This window comes from Nothobranchius furzeri, chromosome 3, assembly GCF_043380555.1.
Source record: "Nothobranchius furzeri strain GRZ-AD chromosome 3, NfurGRZ-RIMD1, whole genome shotgun sequence".
Classification (NCBI taxonomy): domain Eukaryota; kingdom Metazoa; phylum Chordata; class Actinopteri; order Cyprinodontiformes; family Nothobranchiidae; genus Nothobranchius; species Nothobranchius furzeri.
Window position 1 is genome coordinate 46,633,324 of NC_091743.1, and position 23,453 is coordinate 46,656,776.

General features: G+C 40.5%; 3 protein-coding genes across 3 annotated transcripts; 1 reads left to right on the forward strand and 2 right to left on the reverse strand.

Moving 5' to 3' along the window:
* ccnd3 (cyclin D3) lies at positions 1–4,912 on the reverse strand. Its single transcript, XM_015959869.3, has 5 exons — positions 4,581–4,912; positions 4,262–4,477; positions 2,256–2,418; positions 1,410–1,552; positions 1–194 (listed from the first exon to the last, which is right to left on the reverse strand). Exons 1-5 carry the CDS (start codon positions 4,791–4,793, stop codon positions 126–128), a joined length of 804 nt encoding a protein of 267 aa, XP_015815355.1. The 5' UTR covers positions 4,794–4,912; the 3' UTR covers positions 1–125.
* Positions 4,913–5,717: 805 nt separating this feature from the next.
* Positions 5,718–19,250, reverse strand: bysl (bystin-like). Its single transcript, XM_015959868.3, has 7 exons — positions 18,860–19,250; positions 18,401–18,557; positions 18,147–18,285; positions 16,109–16,242; positions 12,637–12,797; positions 6,445–6,547; positions 5,718–6,361 (listed from the first exon to the last, which is right to left on the reverse strand). Exons 1-7 carry the CDS (start codon positions 19,131–19,133, stop codon positions 6,007–6,009), a joined length of 1,323 nt encoding a protein of 440 aa, XP_015815354.3. The 5' UTR covers positions 19,134–19,250; the 3' UTR covers positions 5,718–6,006.
* Positions 19,251–19,401: 151 nt separating this feature from the next.
* med20 (mediator complex subunit 20) lies at positions 19,402–22,008 on the forward strand. Its single transcript, XM_015959864.3, has 4 exons — positions 19,402–19,507; positions 19,920–20,065; positions 21,261–21,514; positions 21,598–22,008. Exons 1-4 carry the CDS (start codon positions 19,494–19,496, stop codon positions 21,817–21,819), a joined length of 636 nt encoding a protein of 211 aa, XP_015815350.1. The 5' UTR covers positions 19,402–19,493; the 3' UTR covers positions 21,820–22,008.
* The last annotated feature ends 1,445 nt before the right edge of the window (positions 22,009–23,453 follow it).

Here is a 23,453-nt window from a genome sequence, read left to right on the forward strand (position 1 = left end):
CAGGTAGGAGTGTTTTGGTTCTGACATCCTGATGTGGCGTAACCGGGGTCAGTGCAACATCCTGGATGTAGGTGGGGGCGTTGGCGATCCCTGACCTGCATACGTCTGACCTGCCAACACTTGTCCTAGAGAAGGGAGAGCAGGCTGAGCTCCAAGACGCTTCCCAGCAGTTCACGGCAACAGAGGACGGAGCTCTGTTCAAGGCCAGATAAGAAAAGAGGAAAAGAAAGGCGTAAATCAGTGTAGATGAAGCTGCTTTTATGGTCATTAAAAGAATTATTTAAAGGACAAGTTCACTGAGAAACCGTTTTTCACTTATTATTTCCGAGTTATGATTGGCCTATGGCTATGAGTTTAACGTATAGGCTAAATGTGAAGATAGTCTTGTGGCCTAGTGGTAGAGTGTCCGCACCGGGACTGGGAGATCGGGGTTCAAATCCCAGTCGAGTCATTCCAAAGACTTTAAAATTACAACCCTCAGCTTTAAGGGGTTCGATAGGGGGGTTAAACCACCAAACAGTTTCAGAGCGCAGCCACCGCTGCAGCTCACCGCTCCCCGCTCCCCATGGGGATGGGTCAAATGCTCAGATGTAATTTCACCAGTGTGTGATGATGACTAATGCGAATTTACCCCTATTTCATCTATTAGCCGCCAATAGAAGATTGGCTTTTCTAATTCAAGCATGTCCCTGCCTATCAGATCTATGTCACTCTGTAAATAAGCATTCATGGCCTCATCCACCTTGTTGGTTTAGCATCCAGGAGAGAGAAGAGCGCATAATCGGCTAGTAGAAGCTAACCGTTAGCATTAGCAACTCCACTACATGGTAAAACTCCTCCAGGCTTGTTATTTGTGGAAATAAAACATCAACATTGCAAAACAAACAGGCAGTGGAAGAGTCGTGCTGCTGTTAGCCAATCAGAGAAGAGATGTCAGAATACTGGAAATAAGATTCCAAATCCTGATGTGTTCTGCTCACCTCTCCTCTGATCAACTTTTAGTTCATTAAACCAAAGCGCCAGAGCTTTTCCTCACTGAGCTGGAGTCACAAGGTATTCATTTATACCAGAGACCACAGCAGATGTGTTGAAAAAAACAAGTGAACTTGGTCTTTAACATCTGTCAGTTAAACCGAATTGTAGCCATTTTTGTGCTTCCTAAAGCTTTCATGAATATACTGCATGGGACTGATTCCAAAACTGAATTTTTCATTGATGATTGTTTGGTGAAGACTTTGTGAAAGTTTCATTCAAATCTCCCCTGCTTCAAGAGCAATTGTGCTACAAACACACACCTCATTACTAGTCTTTTGGTGCTGGCCAATACAGTGCTTAAAAACACACAAGTTAGTGTTGACAGGGCAAAGTCAACGTGATATCTGCACAGGTCAGTTAAACATTATCCCTACCAGATCAGCAGACAGAAGGTTGGCTGTAAACTTGACGATCGAGTCTGAGGAAACATCTCTGTCTGTTATCTTCAGCCTCTGCATGGCAACGCTCACACAGGCACATGCAAGGGTGGAAGGCAGGAAGGCCAAAAACCGGTGGTCTGAGGGGAAGGAAGGGAGGCTCTTTGATATTTCCTAATTTGGATGACTTCTTTTCACATAAAACACTGAAATAATCAAACCTACATGGCAGCATTGTAGACACACCCTTGAAGGACAATTGCTCATAGGAAGCCCCTTCTCAAAAACCTGGTAATCTAATACCTTTACTGCTTCAGGCAGCAGAAATCGAGGAACCAACCCAATTGCTCAACACCTTTCTGAATGAGTTAAAACGTCAAGATCCGGGAATTGTCTGAATTTTCAAGGGCTGTAATGTTATAGTCTTACTAAGCCGGCACAAACCCACAGTATCCCTGTGACCTGTTGCCTCTGGCAGCATCACAGAGATTCGTGGGAAGTCATCCAGCTGAATGGCTGGACGCTGCTCTTTCACAGCAGAACAAAGCAGGATTACACAAACTCAGCTCTCTGTCTCCAAAACGAAGTGCTGACACATCGTGGCTGAACTTACCCCCCCCCCCCGAGTGCCAATTGTTCACTGCTCGGAAAATCAGCCACAATTATGCTCATTTACAAAACTAAGTACCGGTAATAATGATTCGGTTACCCAAAAAAACAAAATCAGCGGTTTTTATTGCGTAATCGATTCGTTTCCAGTCCAAATGAACAGAAATCTATTAACAATTCTGTGGCATCTGAGAAAACCATGTCATGTGTCGATAACTCAGTTAGGTAACTTACCCATGGCAGCCAGAGCAATATAGGAGTGAACATGGTGGCGGATTATTTGGAGGAAGGGAGCTTGAACAAAAGGGAGAGCATGAAGAATTGGCTCCAGGAAGTCAGAAGGTACCACGGAGGCCAGACACCAGCCTAACCTGGACACCACCTTCACCTCCCACCGCTGCAACACACACATTCCTCTAAAGCAATCCACCATCACAATCCCACTGCAGCAACATGGACTCAGATGTAGCTTATTAAGACCCTCACTGCTACACAGGAAGAACATGCCATGACTCCTGGAAACGACTCTAAGCTCTTTCGTCATGCATACCTGCGTATCTACATTTGTCATAGAGTCAGTGTGTAGAATAGAAAGGTGCAGTTAGAGCAGCCAAATTCTTTTAAAATGAAGTTATCAAACAGAACACTCACTAGCACAGGGATCTTCAACCTTAGCTAGTGCTACATTTCAAACAGTATCAAGTTATTACGGCCCCAAGTTCCCAGAATGCAATGCACTGAGCAGTGCATTGTAACCTAACATGCAGTGCCTTTCCTTGCTTGATTTATAGCAGCCATAAACCTGAGTTATTTCTAAAAGTACATATTCTATACTTTATTCTACATTTAACTTTTTAAATCTTAAAGCTACAAAACAAGCTAGTAGGGATGTTCGATATTATCGGTCTACCATTGATGTTGGCATTAAAATTTAATATCGGGGGAAAAAAATCGCTATTGGTTTTCAATCTTTCAATGAAGCAACCTTTACATACCATACACATATTATTAGGGATGCATGATATATCGACATCAGTATCTGTATCGGCCAATGTTAGCAATTTTTGAACATATCGTTATCGGTCCAATAAAAAAAACCTGGGCTGATATTAACAACCAATATTTTTTCCATCTTGTTTCCATTTGTTTATCTGTTTCAGAGGGTGCCGGGGGGGGGGGGGGGGGGGGGGGTGACGTGTATTTGTTTAGTCATGTGATGGTAACTGTAATCATCTCACAAGCGTAACTGTGTGTGGTATGTGTACTTAATAATGTAAATTTAGTTTTAATAATTTTTATTCTGTATAAAATCTGCTGATTTTAAAAGCATTATTGTCAGTATGTTGGTATCGGCTAATATCGGTTATCGGCCATAACAATGATATATTAACATCGGATATCTGTATCGGCCCAAAAATTTCATATCGGTGCATCACTACATATTATACATCAAACTTGCCAGCTACTTCTCCTCTTAAAATAGAGATCATTTTGTTTATTTGGCACAGCATGTGAAGTAGAGACTTGTCATGTGTAGTGAGTGTGTGCTGTCCTCACAGCACGTAGCTATGTGTAGCTAGCTAGCTAGCTAACAACGACTAAAACAAGCACAAGAATCTTCATCCAAGGCTAGCTTTATTTATCTGAAGATCCTTATATATATTTTATCACCATAACTGCAATATACATTTAAATTAAAAAATACATTACTGACTAATACACATCTTGGTGTCATGCAGGGAGAATGAGATTCAGCTGCTGTTGGAGACAAATGTGGCACTTTTCCTTTCACTAACTTAAATTGAAGTAGTTGTCATTTTGCACAGACAATGTTTAAAATTTAAGCATGATTATTATTAACCTAAAATGTTTTAGTTTTTCTTTTTTATGAGAAGAGGCCAAAGCATGTCGATACTGGTTTATATCGGCATCCAAAATTAAGAGTCAGATAATATCGGCATATCGGTAAAAAAGAAGGCTATATCGAGCATCCCTACAAGCTAGCTTCTAAACACATAGTCACAGAATTCTCATCTTTCCCGTTAGCTATAATCCCTAAGCCTGATATGGGAACAGGTGTTGCCTCAGTGAAGGACATAGTGCCAAATACCAGTTGTCATTTTCTAGTCCAAAAGTCTTTTTTGTCCATGAGGTCAACTGGTGTTTTTCTTTCTGAAGAGGTAGCATTATTGATTGATTATTGACATTATTGGTAACACAAAGGTCATCTGAGGATTTACCAGGATGGATGGGGCTGAAACTGAGCAGTCTGTGTAGATTGACAGCTTGCTGGCGGTCAGGGGGACAAGTTCTCTCATCTTGGAGGCCAAAAACATGCAGACAGCCGCTAAACACTGCAGGTGGGACCTTTCTATAGAGCACCGACTCAGGTAACAATCCAGGTAATGCACGGCCAATGGAAACACCTCCTTCTCACATAGCTGCTCCTCACACACCTGACACACACACACACACACACACACGCATACACACAGGTCTTTCATTTTAAGTAGATTTATTAAAATGGTTTCATGGAAGCTAAACTAAAAAAGTTCATACCTTGAACATCCACTCCGTCAGCAACTTCCGGATGTCTGTCGGTACTCTGCCAGGAGAGGATGGAGTCACCCAACTGCTCTCCTCCGAGGCCCGCAGATTAGACACCACCCGGAGGTCACCGGTTACGGTGGGGTCGCTCCCCGTCCGAACGACCACACCCAACTCCATACCACATTCTGGTGTTTTATCCGAGTCGAATATAGAGATGTTCATCTTCGTTTAAACCGAACCCCACAAGGTTAAAAACACACAAAAACAGCGTATCTCCACTTTCACGTTTGCTAGCGCAGTTAGCTTTAGCTAGCTTTGCTAATTGACCCGTTACCTAAGCAACTGGCCAAACGTAAAAATAGCACTTTCAGGAGCGGTGGTGTAAGTTTAAGTTGGTTAAATAACGTAATTTTAATGACTTAATGTTATTTTCCCCCCTTTCAACCCTCTTAATTTACATAAAAGGCTAAAGACTACACTAAGATTTCAGCATCAAGTGGAAGGAGGCAAAAAGCAGTTATGTTCAGAGTAATCAGTCATTTAGTTTTGCACTTTAAAACAAGTCAACAAAACATAATAGAAAAGTTTGTTTCTGTAAAAACGTGTTTTAAGGATTAACTTTATACTTTTTCTTCTTTAAATGCACAACACGTTCCCATCTGTAGTTTTGAAAATTTATAATTTGGCAAATATGTTGATTTAAGTTGTATTTATGTTCATTTTTATCATATAACATTTTCTCCAATAACTTTTTCACATTTTCAAAGAAAATTAGATATAATAATCGAATTATAATCAAAAAGGCTGAATCATAACTTCAGTAATAATTTGTTCCCACTGACGCCCATCTGCCATCTTTAACTGGAATTTTTACAACCAGCTCTGTAATGACACATTTTGTTTGTGCAACTTTCATTTCTAACTCTGCAAATTTTAGCACGTACCCTTTGCTCCAGAAAAAACATCTAGAAAATCATTTTTGCTCCATGTTCATACCTAGAAATGTGCCTCTCAATTCCGCATTTAATCTTTGCTATAGTGCTCCTAATAAATTAAATACTGAGTTACCTTTCTCAGAGAGGCCTTTTCACATACTCCATGTTTCTGGTTAGCGAATGTTAACTATAAATTAAAATCAACAACCAATTTATGAGGTATAATTTGGTTTTTATTCTGACAGGTTTCAGAATTACGACTTTAATCCGAAAGGAGTTTGTGTTCCCAGGCTCAGAGACTTGTGTTACCGTTGTGAAACTGCAGCTACATCACCACTGGTGAGAGTCTCACTTGTGAAAACAAGTCAAGGCAGAACACAGAAAACATCTCTGAGGTCCATAAACAAGTTTAAATTCCTCCTTGTATATGAACAACAGCAAAGTCTGTTTTGTAAAGAGGGAACATGAATGTGGAGAATGGTGCACCACATCAGACTGAATCAGTCCATTTCAACCATTATAGGGAGCCCGATTTCAGTGTCTCTCGACTCAGAGTTTTGTAGCTCCCTGCGAATTTCTGCAGAAATCTGCGGGTGTGTTTGTATCTTGAGCAGCTCCATCAGCGCTGCCTTCTGCTCTGAGGCCAGGTCAGCCTTGTAGCGCTGGGCCAGGGTGAGCAGACTCTGATGCCACAGCACAGGAAGAACACGTTTTTCGTTGCGGAAAGACAGGAAGTGGGCCACCAAGGCATCTAGAACACGGAAAGGCAGGGCGTACTTTTTGTCAAGCAGCAGACGCAGGAAAATGCTGTTGGCACCGTTGTACTCCATCTCTGCCAACTTAAGCATTGCAGCGCTGAAAGAAAGGACAGATCACACAAGTTATGTAACAGCAGACTTGATTTAACACATGTGTGTTTTTGTGTGAGGAGGTCCAACCTGGAGTGCAGCACAGGAATGGAGCATTTTGTGAGAATGCTCCCGATGATGATGGCTTCCCTCAAGGTGCATGTCCCAGACTCACATAAAGGAATCAGGATACCTATGTTATAAGGAATCAGGTATTAAACGCACGCTTCAGTGATGTTTAGAGCAGCATATATCATATTATCACAATGGTACATGACTTGTTTACAAACCAAACAATGTAAATGAGTCTTTGTGAGTCACAGGAAATGGGAAAATCCCTGAAAAATGTCAACCAACGGAACTCGGTTTGTTTTAAATTTGCAGTTGCACAACCATAAGTAGCGCAGATCAGGTAGCAGCTAAAGTGTCGCCAATTATACGTGACACTCATCAACAACAGTGGAGGCCGTAATCAGAGCTGTTTGTAGAGCGTAATGCAATGGATACGTCAGAGATGAAACAATATCTGTGTTTTTAAAACATGATCCTGAAACACTTTAAAGGAGGAGGAGTGATGGGAGGCTGCCACACCTGCTACAGGTTACAACGCAAAACAGAGCCTCAGGGAAAAACATCAGTGGAGACAAGGAAGGAGAATAAGCTCACTTTTAGCTTATATATATTTTATACATCATTAAAATTATGTGTTAATTATCCTACCTGTTCATTTAAATGTGTTTTTTTTAGAATTTACTCTTATTTCTACATTCCATTAGACTGCTTAGTGCTCCATGTCAAACTCTGATGTAGGGACAGGCCGCTATATTGGGCTGATATATACCACTTTTATAGAGCCAATTTAAAAACGGGCACATCTGTGGGCAGCCCGGCGATGCTGCCAAATTTTATTCAAATGTATACTTACAAGGGATGCACCAATATGACATTTTAGGGCCGATACCGATATTAATATCCCTAATATGGCAAATACTGATACTGATTGTGAAATTATGCAAGCTGAATTTTTGAATGTTTTTTTCTATAAAGTGCAAACTAGATATTATATATATATATATATATATATATATATATATGTGTGTGTGTGTGTGTGTGTGTGTGTGTGTGTGTGTGTTTACAATATTATATACACACCACACACATTTACGCTTCTGAGATGATTACCATCACTGTCACATGAATAAACAATTACAGATAATCACCCCTCCTCCCTCTGAAACAGATGCACAAATGGAATCATGTTGGAAAAATAATCGGTTGTTGATATTGGCCCAGTTTTATTCGTTGGACCAATGTGATATGTTAACAGATGACTAACATCGGCCATACCGATACTGACGCAGACATATCATGCATCCCTAATTTTACGTTCCTGACTAACAAGTGCTTGATAAATGCTCAGTTATATGTAATACTTGGTCAGTTTATTGATGTGTGACTCTGGTTTAATGTTTCATCCTAATACTGATCAGTGTACAAGATTAAGATTCAACAAATGGTTAAAATCAGAGTTCAAAAACAGTTAATGATCTATATTTGTATAGCTCCTTATTAGGGTTCGACAACCCCCCACGGCGCTTCACAACACAGTCAGTCATCCCCCCATTCACACGCTGGTGATGATGAGCTAATTGGAGCCACAGCTGCCCTGGGGACCTGTCCCCATGACCACCACCAGCAGAAACTGATTCAGGTTCAGAAATGTTGAGCATCAACAGATGTTATTAGTGACAATTTAGGATGCAGATATGTTAGAAAACGTCTAGACATCGGCCATGAAAATCAACCCAAAAAACAGGAGCACATATCAGCCATAACTGACCGTGACCTCTACATATGAGCATCAGTATCGGCAATAGAAAAACCATATCGGTTTATCTCTATAGTCTGATGTTTACAGCTTCATTAGTTTAGATGAACACACAGAAATCACATTGTGAAAGTTTCATTAAATTTGCTTTGATATGACCAAGATTGATTTACTGAAGCTTAAAGAGATCTTTACCATTTTGATTTCAATGTCAAAGTGATCTACAGGTCAGAGGATTTCAGATAAAACTCTTACAGGTATTTTAATAAACAACAAACCTTCTGCTGGAGCTTGAGTTTGAAACAATACATTAATTATGGCTCAAGCTTCATTAAAGGTGTTTAACATACACGCATGTCTAGTTATCCTTTAAGATCTGTGTCAAATGTTTCAGTCAGTAGGATGGAAGCTGTAGTGGGTGAGAACTGGAGTTAGTTTATCATCTACCACCATTTATTAGTCTGAACTGTGGATGGAAAAACACCCATCACTAGTTCCCAGTATGATGGATCTTAGAGCAACACTGCCACCTAGTGTTTAAGGCTCAAACTGAAGTTATTTTGAATTCAGGTCATGGATTGTTAAAGTTAAAAGTTAAAGTCCCATTAGATGTCACACACACAGGTGTGTGTGCGAAATTTGTTCTCCGCATTTGACCCATCCCCTGGGGGAGCTGCAGACACAGCTGCACTCTGGAACTATTTGGTGGTTTAACCCCCCAATCCAACCCCTTAATGCTGAGTGTCAAGCAGGGAGGCATTGGGTCCCATTTTTTCAAAGTCTTTGGTATGACCCGACCAGGAATCGAACCCCTGATCTCCCAGTCTCAGGGCGGACACTCTACCACTAGGCCACTGAGAAAGGGTAGAATAAAAGGGTAGAGAACAGGAGAATGTTCCCTTCAAACTGCAGGGATTTGTGTTTTCAAACAAATGAAATCAAAAGAATGTTTTTAAACATCTGATTCCACATATAAAGCTTAATTTGACCTATTAATTAACACTTTTATCCAGCCAGAAAAATGGTGTCACTCCTTCAACAGACAGCAGCTAATCCTCCATTAGCATCCTCAGTATAAAAATAATAAATCATGTACAAAAGTCACAACTGTGTCAGGTCCCCTGCAGCCTGATATTTCTGCTTTGAAACATAAGACACAAAATCCTCTCATTCATCTTCTTCACACGCTTGTTTCTTCCAAAGGTCACATGAAACTGGATCCTGGTCCAGTATTCGTAAAACCAAACATGGTGCTTTCTGTTTACAGGCCTGGCAGCTGTGTGCCAAAGTTGGAAAATATAAATAAAAGCACTGATGGATTTGAAAGAATCTTTTCAAAAGCTTTTGTATCTCGATGTTTTCACTGAGAATTTGAGGGGGCGGTTTGGATTTTTCTCCTGCTGTAAAGATGATCTCACAAACCACGTGACTTTTTTTTTCAACTTTATTTTCATTTATTGAAATTAAAATAAAAATACAAAACTAAATTGCTAAAAGCCAAAATGAAAAAGTGGACGGAAAGAAGAAAAACTTATGTTATCTGCCCCTTTTAACTAAAATAAGGTTCTCGATTTACCGGTCGATCTACGTCCCAATCCTCACCTATGGTCTTGAGCTTTGGTAATGACCGAAAGAACAAGATCGCGAATACAAGCGGCCGAAATGAGTTTCCTCCGTAGGGTGGCCGGGCTCAGCCTTAGAGATAGGGTGAGGAGCTCGGACATTCGGGAGGGACTCGGAGTAGAACCGCTGCTCCTCCGGATCGAAAGGAGTCAGTTGAGGTGGTTTGGGCATCTGGTCAGGATGCCTCCTGGACGCCTCCCTGGGGAGGTGTTTCAGGCATGTCCTGCCGGCAGGAGGCCCTCGGGTCGACCCAGGACACGTTGGAGAGGTTACATCTCCAATCTGGTCCGGGAACGCCTTGGGTTCCTGCCGGAGGAGCTGGTGGAGGAGGCCGGGGAGAGGATGGTCTGGAGCTCCCTAGTTGGGATGCTGCCCCCGTGAACCGGACCCGGATAAGCGGAGGAAGACGACAACGACAATCATATGATTCTTAAAAAATTTGAACAATATAGTTTCTGGACTGGTTGGCCGACACAACCTCAACCCATTAATTGAAAAAAAAAGAGAAAACAAGTTACACAGAAAGAAGCATAAAGTTATATACATATATACTTACATATACACATATGCATACATACACTTGTTCCCTTTTTACCCTTTTTTCTTTCTTTCACCCCCCCAACCCCCCTCCCCTCACGCGTTTATGTAACAGATCTATATAAGTTAATCATTTCATTTTTTATCTCTTTTTTGAAAGTCAATATTGTTTTTGCATTCTTGATTTCAGTATTTAATTTATTCCACATTTTAACTCCATATATGGACACACAATGTTCCTTTATGAGTATCCGATGTCTAGGTATATTAAATAAGTCGTGTCCTTTTAAATCATTTGCTATGTCTTTTTGTAAATCTTTTGATTAATCCTGCAGGTATGTACCCTTTGTTTGCATTATACATAAAATTTTAAAATATTGTAGTCCACCAGATCATAGAATTTTAGTGTTTTTAATTTTTATAAATAATGGATTGGACGGATCTCTGTAGTTGCTCCTTGTGATTATTCTTATTGCTTTTTTCTGTAAGATGTAAATGGAATTTGTGTAAATTTTTTATGTTGTTCCCCAGATTTCAATGCAGTAGTTCAGGTACGGTATGATCAGTGAGTTATATAACAAATATAGGGAATTATTATCAAGTAACCATTTTGCTCTATGTAACAGTGCAATGGTTTTAGATATTTTAGTTTTGACATTGTTTATATGTAGTTTCCAAGACATTTTTTCATCAATGATGACTCCCAGATACTTGACTTCTTTAACTCTTTTAATATTAATCTCATCTATATTTAATAAAATGTCATCATTTGAATGTATGTATTACTAAATATCATAAAACATGATTTATCACTCTTTAATGATAGCTTGTTCCCATCAAACCATAGTTTAATTTTTTTCATCTCCGTTTGTATCACTTCTATCATCTGCTCAACATTATCTCCTGAATAATAAAAAGTTATATCATCTGCAAATAAGGTGCATTTTAATATATTGGATACCTCAACAATGTCATTTATATAAATGATAAATAGTTTAGGGCCCAATACCGACCCTTGTGGTACACCACAAGTAATGTTATTTATATGTGATTTTGTGTTGTTTATTTGAACATATTGCTGCCTATCGGTAAATGGTAAATGGCCTGTATTTGATATAGCGCCTTCTAGAGTCCTGGAACCCCCCAAGGCGCTTTACAACACAATCAGTCATTCACTCATTCACACACACATTCACACGCTGGTGGGGATGAGCTACGGTGTAACCACAGCTGCCCTGGGGCGCACTGACAGAGGCGAGGCTGCCGAGCACTGGCGCCACCAGTCCCTCCGACCTCCATCAGCAGGCAACGTGGGTTAAGTGTCTTGCCCAAGGACACAACGACAGCGACAGACTGAGTGGGGCTCGAACCTGCAACCTTCCGATTACGGGGCGAGCACTTAACTCCTGTGCCACCGTCGATAACTTATCCATTTTAGGGCCATCCCTGTGATGCCATATTTACTAAGTTTTTTAATAAGAATTTTATGATCCACTGTATCGAATGCTTTTGTTAAATCAATAAAGATACTTATGAGATGAGTTTTTTGTCAATGGCTTCCGATATTTCTTCTGTTAATTCCATTAATGCCATGGATGTTGAATGATTTGTTCTAAAACCATACTAACTGTCATTTAATATCTCTTCTTTGATCAGGAATCGGTCCAGCCTAGCACCAGGCATGTCAACTCTATTATTTTTAAGTCCAACAGGTGGCGGCCCACCACTTTGAAGTTGCAAGTGCAATATTCTGGCCACAGGAGCGGTGGCGTCTGGGTGACTTCTCATTAACCCCGTAAACGGTCATTTTAGCACATGCTGGCTCAAGAAAATTATTTAAAAATATGAAAAAGTTGAACAATTTCCCTTTAAAGACCATTCAGGGTGTGTCCTCTACTTCATCAAAAATGTGGTGAGGAATAATTTATTCAGGAATGCACTGGTGTTGATACTGGCATCGGATTATCAGGCCGATACCACGTGCATGTACTCCCACTCATAAACTCCGACACTACAGGACACAATACCAGTGCCTCATCTGTATTTGCCTCATGAAAATAAACAGTTTATAAGTACATTTTATGGAGTATATTGACATTTATAACTACTTGTATTGGTACTTCATATCAGCGAGTACTCAAATAAAAGTACTTTTCTCAAACTCAGTCTGAAAGAATCGCTGATTTCACTGTCATGATTTAGCTCAAATATGTTCAGTTAAAAGGGAACACATCAAATTCAGCAAAAAATTTAAATGTGCTGCAGATGCATTAGATTAATAGTATGAGTCCTACCTTTAAACCACGCTCCTGGTTTGAACAAAGCCTTCTTCATGGCGCTGTAAAGATGGAAGTTTAGTCGTTTGTATTCTGCAATGTCGTCCCGCACTCGAGGCAGCAGCACCAAGTTATAAAACCTCTGAGCCATTCGCTCTTTCAGATTGGAGGAGAAGATTCTGTGTAAGAAATACAAAAAAAATGCCAAAATTTACTGAGCCAGGATCCTCTGGAGGTTTCTTCCTGTTAAAAGGGAGTTTTCCTCTCCACTCTGGCTAAATGCTTGCTTAGTATGAGGATTGCTTGATGCGATTTGCTGAGTTCCTTATATAGGAAACTTTTTACTGATTGGCTTACTGAACTGGCCTGTATTGGAATGTTTATTATGTGAAGTGCCTCGAGATGACTCTTGTCGTGATTTGGCGCTATATAAATAAACTTGAATTGAAATTTAATTGAATTAAATTACTGCCATGTTAATAACCCAAATGATCTAAACTCAGCAGTAATGTGTAGGAAATCCTTAGCTTAAAGACACAATCTGCAACATTTACACTTTAAAATAATATTTTTGAAAGCTTTTGGTGGCATTCTATGATATGTTCATTTTGGAGCTGTGATAGTGCTATGGGGTCCCACGTCTGTTTACTGCACTGTACAGGTTTTGACCGGCTTTCCACCCCCAGAAGTACTGACTGTGTGTTGTTTTATGGCAGTATCACGTCCATAGACCTGAATACGTAGATGCCCCATTGGGCGCTGGAGAGCGTTAACAGTGCCGCCGCCATATTGGATGGGTCTCCTCACTCTTCGAAATCAACTACAACAGAGTGAGCAACTATGCCCGTTTTTGTGCAGCCTACGGTTACACATGGCATACAATTGAAAACTGATCATGTGGGATTCGTATACTTTTCTAGCCTACCTATTTATTTTGTTTGGTTATATTTATATTTTAATTATGATGTCATACCTCTTGTCTTATTATGTGAAAAAGCTTGATAAAATGTGTTTTTTTAAATGGGTAAACATCTTCAGTAGAAATGAATGCAATGGAGACGAATGGCGGCCGGCCACTACGACAGCTCCAGTAGGCAGCACCAGTCCAAAGGACATCTACAAATGTCTGTGGTAGACCCACGGTTTAGAGACTTGAGCAATGGCAAATCCACCAAAGAAAGCTAGAAATACCTTATCAGAGGAATCTAGGAAAAGAAAAAGAGAACGCGATAGAGCAAGAGCAAAGAGCAGAGTTAACATCGGGCTGACTTTTCCTTGCTGGAGAGATCTTCTTGAAAGAATGGCATGTACTACGGACTCTGACCTAGCCGTGCTGCTAATGGATAGGTAAGTAATAAATTATTCCACCGGGATTATTGTGTTTTGTCTGGCATGAAGTTGTTCTACAGTCCTGATAAAAACGTTATTCAATGCTGCTTAATGTGTTTGTTTGGGCACGCGAGTTGGAAAACAGCCAGTAAACATGCCTCTTATGCAGACAAGAGATTTGATTTCATGACAGTGACGTTACGCAGCAAGCCTTGAGTGGGCGACAGAGACAGGCGCGCAGATAGGGTGGGGGACGGGGGGGATCCGTCCCCCCCAGATTCAGATCGATCCCGATCCGTCCCCCCCCCAACTAAGGCCAGAAAGAAAACAAAATCGGAGGTTAAGTGCTTGAAGCTCCTTTTTCCAATTGCACCGAATGCAGCATGACATAAACAAACACCAACTCCAGAGACGCCAAAGTGGTTGCTGCTAGGATGCAGGATGAAGCGAAAAAGGCGTATTTGTGGTCAGAGGGGCCGACGGCGCCAAATGGCAGCCTCGCCTCTGTCAGACCTCCCCAGGGCGGCTGTGGCTACAAGTAGCTTACCATCACTAGCAGTGTGTGAATGTGAGAGTGTGTGAAAGCGTCTTTGGGGGTCTTGAAAAGCGCTATATAAGTTCAATGCATTATTATTATTATTATTATTTAAAAAAGACCAACAATGTAAGTAGGCAGGACCGATCTGTCTGTTTATGCATGTTGGTTATAAGCGCCAAAGCATCATTGCTGACTTTAACAAGTCTCATCTACAAATATGATCCCTCATGAAGTTACTACTTTACACCAGAAGATAGTGGAGATGTGGAACCTTCAGGCTGAGCAAAGTTTGGGAGTTTTTAGAGCTTGAAAAACGTCTCCCGCCTAGAGGCTCGCAGTCGGGGAGAGGAGGAGATGCGTGCAGCATGAAGAGCGCAAATATTAGATAAAACGTGTAATTGCCGGCAGGTCTGGTCTTTGTTGACTGATCACTTTGTCTGGTAATGACTGACTCTGATTATGAAGCAGAATATTGACTCTGATGAAGAAATTCACTCATCCAGCTGGGAAGATTGACGCTGCTGCAGCATCAGACAGCTGGTGCTGCACGAGAAGTGTGTGGAGTTTACAAGCTCCAAACGTTGGGTTTGATGTTGGTTTAACCTCTGGGACGTGATGGATGTAGAAATGATGGTAAAAACACCGCAAACGTGACAGACGTAGCGACAATGTAAAAAAAAAAAAGCCATAAAAAGAGGCAGATGCCGATGCGTTATTTATGGAAGTCAAGTGTGCCACATAATCATAAAAAAAGTGAAATATTAAATTTTAAAAGTGATTTATATATAAATTAAAACTTTCCAAATATAATGAAAATTTATAAATAACGTAAAAATACGAAGGAACATCTGTTGGTCAGGCTGATGGGAACCACTGCTCTAAGTGATAAGTGAATTTAGTTTTTTAAATGTATTTTATGTGCAGTTTTTTAGGGCTTTTATGTTTTCTGTAAAGATTGGTATGCTGAAAATCAGTTAATGTTTTGCATAAAGCATGAGGTTTTGGTTAGTAATTGTTTGGGAGAATAATGACTGATTTAAATAGTGGGGCACGTCTGTCAGTGCGCCCCAGGGCAGCTGTGGCTACATCGTAGCTCATCACCATCAGTGTGTGAATGTGTGTGTGAATGGATGAATGATACACTGTAGTGTAAAGCACTTTGGAGTCCTTACTCTGAGAGGCGCTATACAAGTGCGGGTCATTTATCATTCATAGTGTTGATCAGGCAGAGCTTTGTTGCCAGCGTTCCACTGCGTAACGGCTTCAAACACATATATAAAAGTGTTAGTTTTTACGTAAACCATTGGAGGAAATTACACAAACTGACTGAGCTCTAGTTGAGGCGCTTGCAATAGTTTGTGTATGTGTGTGTGCGTGTGTGTGTGTGCGTGCGTGTGTTTGGGGGAGGGTACATTGGAACTTTGTCCCCCCCCAGTTTGAAAATCCTATCTGCGCCCCTGGACAGAGAGCATATATCCGCAAAGTTCAGGAATGCGTCTTTAACTCCCAAATCCAGACATAAGAACATTTACATTAAATGTTTTATATGACATCATCAAAGCCTTGTTCAAATTTGAGTATTTGGGATCAACTCAGTAAATGGAACACAAACAGGGAGATCACCTTGTTGCCTGGTACATGGCTGCCGCAGTCCAGGTTTCAGGCTCAGTCAGATAAAGAACCTGTTCCCAGTTTGAAAGAGCCGGGATGATTTTGAAAGCCTTTGGCAGTTTTCCACTGCGATACTTTGACAAAACCTAAAAGATAGGAAGAGAAATGATGAAATTACAGTTGACTTGAAAAACACTTGCTAAATCTGAAAATCATCGTTTGAACAATATTCCGAAGTTTGGAGATGGGAATGATAAAATGAAGCCCACATTCATTAAAAACAAACAATCTAAAAGGAGGACAAAAAGGAAAACACAACTGACATGAGGAAACTGAACTCTGATTCCTTGATTTCTGTATTTTTTTTTTAAATAAGTTTGGCATATTTTTATATTTTCTTGCTACAATAACAAAAACTTCCCAGAAACCAATTCAGATCTTTAACATATTTCTTAAAGATCATATATCATGCTAAATCTACTTTTTTGGAACTTGTTAAATAGTTATTTCCTCATTAAAAAACCACCCCAAAGTGATTTTTGGCTTCGTGCACGCATTTTACTGTCTCAGCTGCAAATCCTAGCCGGTGTGTCCATCTGCTGCAGAAGCCTGGATGGAGTTGTTGCTGTGTCATCATGTCCCACTCCTCCCCATCCAGGCAGTACTCAGTCTGGATCCCTCCTCCCCTGGACTGTAAACACTAATGCACAGTCTCTCTTTGTAGCGAGATAAGTTTAATCCCCACAGAAGTAAATAAGTGATTTTTTAAAAATCTAGTCTGCACTTTTGATAATGCCTGGAACCCAAAATTTTATTTCAGTCTACAAGAGATACAGGACCCCATCCAGTCTTTCAGAAGAAGTTTCTTCTGGTAGGATTTTATCTTCAGAAGCTCTCAAAAACCGAGCCAGAATGTGGCTGTGATTTCATAGACTGCTTGTTAAACCACTACCAGAGTGGGTTTTCAGACAGATGACTACTTGAAACTGGCGTCGATCCAGTGTTAAAACCAAGAAATGAAGAGCCAGAGTGGTGAGTACAACCAAAATGCTAACCAAATGCCAAATGGTTATAAAGTGTGGTGGGTGAGTGTCAGGGACAGACTGGGACCATAATTCAGATAATTCAGGCCGAGAATCTCAGCATCTACCATCTCGGCAATCTTTTTTCTGTGTGTGTTTGCAGCTTGACTTGAGAAGAGATGTTGCCATGGATTTGCAGTCTCCAAGTCTGCAGCTGTATATTACTGTGAATTTCATACAGGGGGGGGAGGGGGGGTCGGGCTGGGTTTAATTGAATCCAAGCATCTTATTTCTGGGTTGAAGGAATGTCTCACAAAAATAATTTCAATAAACAAATTACATCTCTGAAGTGCCAACAGTACACTACAATACAATACAATCAACAGTATCTTGCATCTACTGTTGCTCTGGAAGGTGTAAAATGACATGATACAGGACCTTTAAAATACAGTTGCTTAAAAACTAAAGTAAAGGGGAAAACAGGGTATCCGCGGGTCCTTAAAAAGTCTTAAATTGGCTTTTCCAAATTTAAGGCCTTAAAAATCCTTAAAAATTACAAATAATCCTTAAATACAGTTTCCAAAGGTCTTAAATGACCAAAGACCCAATAAACAAGATTATTTTATTACTATAACATTTTCGTGAATTTCTAGTTAGTGTTCAGCTTTTTTGTGTGTATGATGTTGGCGTAAGCAGAACCGTACACATTCAGTTGGTTGTGAAAGGTGGCTATTTTTAGATTAGCACATTAGCTGGTTAAGCTAGTGGGAGCTTGAGCCATGGGGAAGGGCAAGTTTAATGGCTACTGGATGGATAATCCCACGTTCGCGACGTGGTTGGCACCGGTTCCAGGCAATAGCCGGAAATTATAGCTTAGATTTGGTCAAAGTGGCCTTAAAAAGGTCTTAAAAAGTCTTAAATTTGGCACCCTTAAACCTGCAGATACCCTGGGAAAAGAACAAAGTAGGTGAGATCATTTTTAACAGGAGAACACATTTCAACATAACACAAACAACTGTATAACTTACCTTACCGACACCCCGGTAGACCTCGGTCACCCTAGGGTCCAGCTGGGGCATTGGAACCCCTGATACCTCAGACATCACTGTTCCCACCTCGGTTTGCTTCTCTGTGATCTTCTCCATGATAATATCAGCTAAGGTCCGCCTGTGATGGTCACAAAGAGGAAAACAGCTGAGTATACGAACATAAACTTAACCTCAAAGTGGACTTTAGCAAATTCCAACAGCTAGAATTCAAACAAAGTTGTGAGAAATCTTGCCTCATTGGAGGGTTTTTATTCATGAACATCTCAATGGCCTTCTCATCATCAGAATCAACGATGACTTCAGTATCACCCTCCACATCACCATCCCCAGCACCTGCTTCTCCCAGAACTGGCCAATCTTCATCTGAGTCAGCATCCTGGGACTCAGGGCCTAAAATAAACAGGTCAGACAACATTAGAAAATATTATTCATGCATTCAGCAAAGACTTATTTCACCTAAATAGTTCTGAGAAGATCACGCTGGGAACTATTTTTCTCTGTGATCGTCTGACATTTTGTCCACATAAAAAACATTCGTCATTAGTTTTATTTTTGCAGAGAAATAAAGGGATGTTGCATAAGTAACACCGTATAACTAATTACAAAAACACTTTCGTGGTTTCTACGCTTGATAAACCAGACTTAATTAAAAAAAATACTGCCAATTTAAGGTCCGAAACCCTCCATCATACCGAGAACAGTGACTGGTGCTTTCCTCTGCTCAGGTGCCAGGCCATACTCGGTCTGCAACTCCTCTTGTTGAATCCGGGCCTGTTGTAAGATTTTCCTTGACAGACGTTCATCCACGTAGGTGTCCTCACTTTCGACCCGGGCGTCTCGATTCTTCACCCGGCCTCGGGCTCGGATCGTGTCCGCCTGGAGGATCTGGTCGGCCAGTGGCACCGCTCCTCCTCCGCCACTCTTCTCTCCTCCACCGCCACCTTTAGCTCTTTTCACTTTCGGCATCTTTCAAGAGTGACTCAAGCTGCGACGACGCTGTCCGTGTTTTGTTTTACCATTAGAGACACAAACAACGCGGAGAAAGAATTCTGTAAACAGTCTGTATTCTACACGTGCAGATTACCGTACGGCGGAAGTGACGATATACGTAACGTCTGTGCACTGAAAAACATATATATAACATACCATTTTATATGATGTTGATTTTATATGTTTGTATGTAACATACATTTATGCAATATGATTATAAAGTTTCTTGAGTTTGTTTTTTAATTTTCTGAAACAAGGTCGTTTACGTGCACCGGAAGTGTAAATGTTAATCCGGAAGTAATTGCTTCACGAGTGTTTTTTGCAGGCGAGAAATCAATGGGTGTTACTTGGTAAGCAGATTTACTTATGTTGTAGTTAAATGCTAACTGTAATAATATTTTTGTAATATATTTTATCACGCTGTGCATATGATTTCGTTTGGCATGTGTAGCTAACTCGGTGAATGTAGCCTTTATTTGCTTCCAAACCGTTTTACACTGAATAGAATAGTGTTTATTGTCGTTGTACGGTGTACAGCGAAATTAGAGTGCCACTCTCTTTAGTGCAAAATGGAAAACTATACAAAAAATAATACAGAAATAATATAAATGTAAAATGAACAGTAATATATATATTAGTTGGGTTCAGTAAGCAGAATTTTAGCATATTGAGTAAACAGAAATAGGACATTCAAATGTTATTGCACATGATCAATTTTGAACAGGTTGCTTCACGGTGTTGTGTTGTTCTTGTGCTGTGCAGTGTTTGCCAGGTGCCCGTGGCGGAGGGGAAGAGTGTCCAACAGACAGTGGACATTCTGCATAAGAAGCTGGAGCAGCTTGGAGCTGTGAAGCAGGGCAACTTCTGTGTAGACTGTGAAACATATCAATCAACAGTAAACGCTGGCGGTAATTTTCAGCTATTAACCATATAAATATTATCATTCCTGTTGTTTAGGTGCTTTAGATGGATAGTCTTCTGCATTGCTATTAATACAACTTGCTGCAGGGGAATTTGTCATATTTCTTTGATTAAATTCTGCTTTTTGAAAATGTTCTAATAATTATGTCAAATATTTGACTTAAACTCAATTGTCCAGGATATGTGTGCCTTGTGACAAATATATTGTCAAGCTATGTAATTTTCATTTTTACTGATCTTATTTCTCTGTAAGGTTAACAAAAACAGTCATCCATTGGGTAAAAATAGCCAGATTAAAATACAGTTGGTGTGTTTTAGAAAGGTTTTCTGTAAATCTTCATTACTATGTTATGCAAGGTTAAATGAGCCACGTTTCCACTGTATCTTTCCCCAGAAGTCAGGAACATTTAAAAAGCCCCATCCACTGCAAGAATCCGCTTAAATTTGTTTAAATGGGACAGCAGTAGCTCAGGAGGTAGAGCGGGTTGTCCAGAAGGTTGCAGGTTCGATCCCGGCTCAGACCAAAGAATTCTGCTGTTGTGTCCTTGGGCAAGACACTTAACCTGCCTTGCCTGCTGGTGGTTGTCAGAGGGGCCGATGGCACCAGTGCTCAGCAGCCTCGCCTTTGTCAGTGCGCCTCAGGGCATCTGTAGTGACATCATAGCTCATTCCCACCAGCGTGTGAATGTGTGTGTGTGAGTGACTGTGTTGTGAAGTGCTTTGGGGGGATGTAGAACCCTGTGAAGGTGCTATACAAACACAGGCCATTTACATTAAGCTCCTTGAAAAATAGTTTTTATTTTTATGTTTTATAAACATCCGCAACCCGGGGTCTATAAACGTTTGATTTGGCATTTATCTTTCTAAGTTACTACTAGTCTTTTTTTTCCAGGTTTCCACCAATGAGTCCATTAGCAGAGCAGTAAATCATGATCTAATTTAGCTCAAGTGTCCTCCAGAAAAAAAGGTGTCTGCTCTCGCATCCCTCATAAGCAACATTTATATAAACAGGACATGGTATGATTCTACTACTTACTTGTGTAATTTTAAACTTAATAAGCATGCTGCTCTAATCTGTGTCCAAAAATAAAAAAATCATGCAAAGTCATTATGCAAAAATTGCATTGTTACATTTTGCTGTTCTTCATGCAATTTCTCACTTTAAGTCTGGGTTTGTTACAGGTCAGCCCTCCAAGCTCCTTTATGTAATGCACAACTCTGAATTTCCCCTGAGCTGCTTGGCTCTGTTTGAAGGAGGACCCTGTTTGGTAGCGGACACAAACTTTGACGTCCTCATGGTGAAGCTGAAGACCCATTTCCAGAATGCCAAGGGACACAAGGTGGAGTGTCGCGGTTCGAGATATCGCTACTGTGACTTCTTGATTAAAGTTGGCACGGTCACAATGAGTTCCAGTGTTCGAGGGATATCAGTGGAGGTGACAGTTTGGTATTATCAGTTAGACCAGAGGCCCATTGTTCTCTTTTTTGACAGGATTAACCCTTGATGTGTTTTCCTCAGGTGGAGTACTGTCCCTGTGTGGTTCCAGGGGACTGCTGGAACCTCATGAAGGAGTTCATGCTGTCTTTTCTTGGCAACAATGTTCCTGAGCTTCCCACTGTATTTGCTGCCAAGCCTGAGGGTCTTTTTGCACCAGCAGACTCTGTCGACACCATGACTCAGTACCTGGAGTTGTTCAACAAGCTACGGAAGTTACAAATCACAGGAAGCAATGTGCACTAATAACATTTTTTAATGATTGTATTGATGTGTGTTAAATGTGGTCCTATGGAAACCGTATGATTTGTATAGTTCTATTTTTGTAACTTCAGTTTTGTATTTGTTTACCCTGATACAGTTAAAAGGAATACAGCTACAATCTATAGATGCAAATGCTCAACACAGACAAAAATAAAGACAAAAATCTACCTATTTCTGCAAGAAGTAAAAATTCCTTACACTCGGTGGGGAAATGTTGGTGTCACAGCAGCAATCATTCACATCAGGAGCAAAGAAGAACAAAATCCTGTAACATATGCAAGAAATTCTTAAAACATTCAATCGAATAAAAAAAATCTGTGCAGATAGACGAAGTTTATAATGAGGAGTGATGGCATGAAAGGAGAAATGTGTAAATAGGGACCTGGGATTACTCTCCGTGCACCAATGGATGCAGCATTCTGCCGCTGTAGGAGTTCCCCAGCTTCATGCATGGGGTGGAAGACATTGTGTAAAAGTGATGCTAATTTAGCCAGTCCTGTATCCCACCTCCTGCACTAGATCAAGGAGAAATCCTAGGGCAGATGTAGTGTCAATAAGCTTATCTAGTCTCTGTCTTTCAGCAGTAGCTATGCTGCTGACCTAACAAACCACACCATCAAAGATGGCTGATGCCACCATTTAGTCAAGGTCTGTAGGAGCACCCCCTGCACTCCAATGGACCTCAGTGGCATCAGCGGGTAGTGTGCTCTGGCCCTTACTGAAGAATATCTGTGTTATGGCCTCAGTTTGCTGTTCAGGTGAACACCCAGGTCATTATAAGAGTCCACTACCTCAATGTCTGTTCCCTGGATGTTCACCGGTCCCTAACCCAAAGACCTGAAGGTTTGATTAGAACACAAAACAAGAACTCCCACATGCACTTCAACAAATCACTTAATTCACATTCAAGAGTGAGATGCTTCTTATCAATAACATTATTTAGGAATGTAAAGAAAAGTCATCTAATGAGACTTAATTCAAAATAAAGACCAAAGTTAAAAATGTACATGAAATACATGTGGGGAGAAGATGTAAAAACTAAGTTGAAATGTTTCCATATTTGAAGTTAGAACAGTTTAACCCTTCACATGTCTGACGCATTAAATTAAAATACACACACGTTATAAAATGAACAGTTTACTGGACTATATAACTAAATGACTTAGTGATTACATTATTTATGTAATTAAATATAACTGTATAATTATTATTACCTGTCGCCTGTAATACACAGGTCTTCCACTAGAGGAAAACAGACGTGTTCACTGCAGGTTTCTGATGATAGTATCTCTTTGAGTAGTTCTGATGATAGTATCTCTTTGAGTAGTTATGTTCTTGCTGTGCAGAAAAGTAACCGCTTGCTGCTCTAGTGTCTCGGGCTCTTTGTCTGACGCCTCTCCTGCTGCGTCGTGATCTTCTACTGCTTTTGCGTAGCTTCTGTGTCGGGTTTCCACCATTATCACCAAATCCTCTCGTCTAGTATATTGTTCAAGTTCATCAACTCTTTGCTCTTAGGCCGAAATCTTCTTATCTTCAGTTAGCAGTATTTTAAGCTCCTTCACCTCCTCCATCAGTCTCATTAATCGATCCTGCTGTGATGTTACTTTTGACCTCCT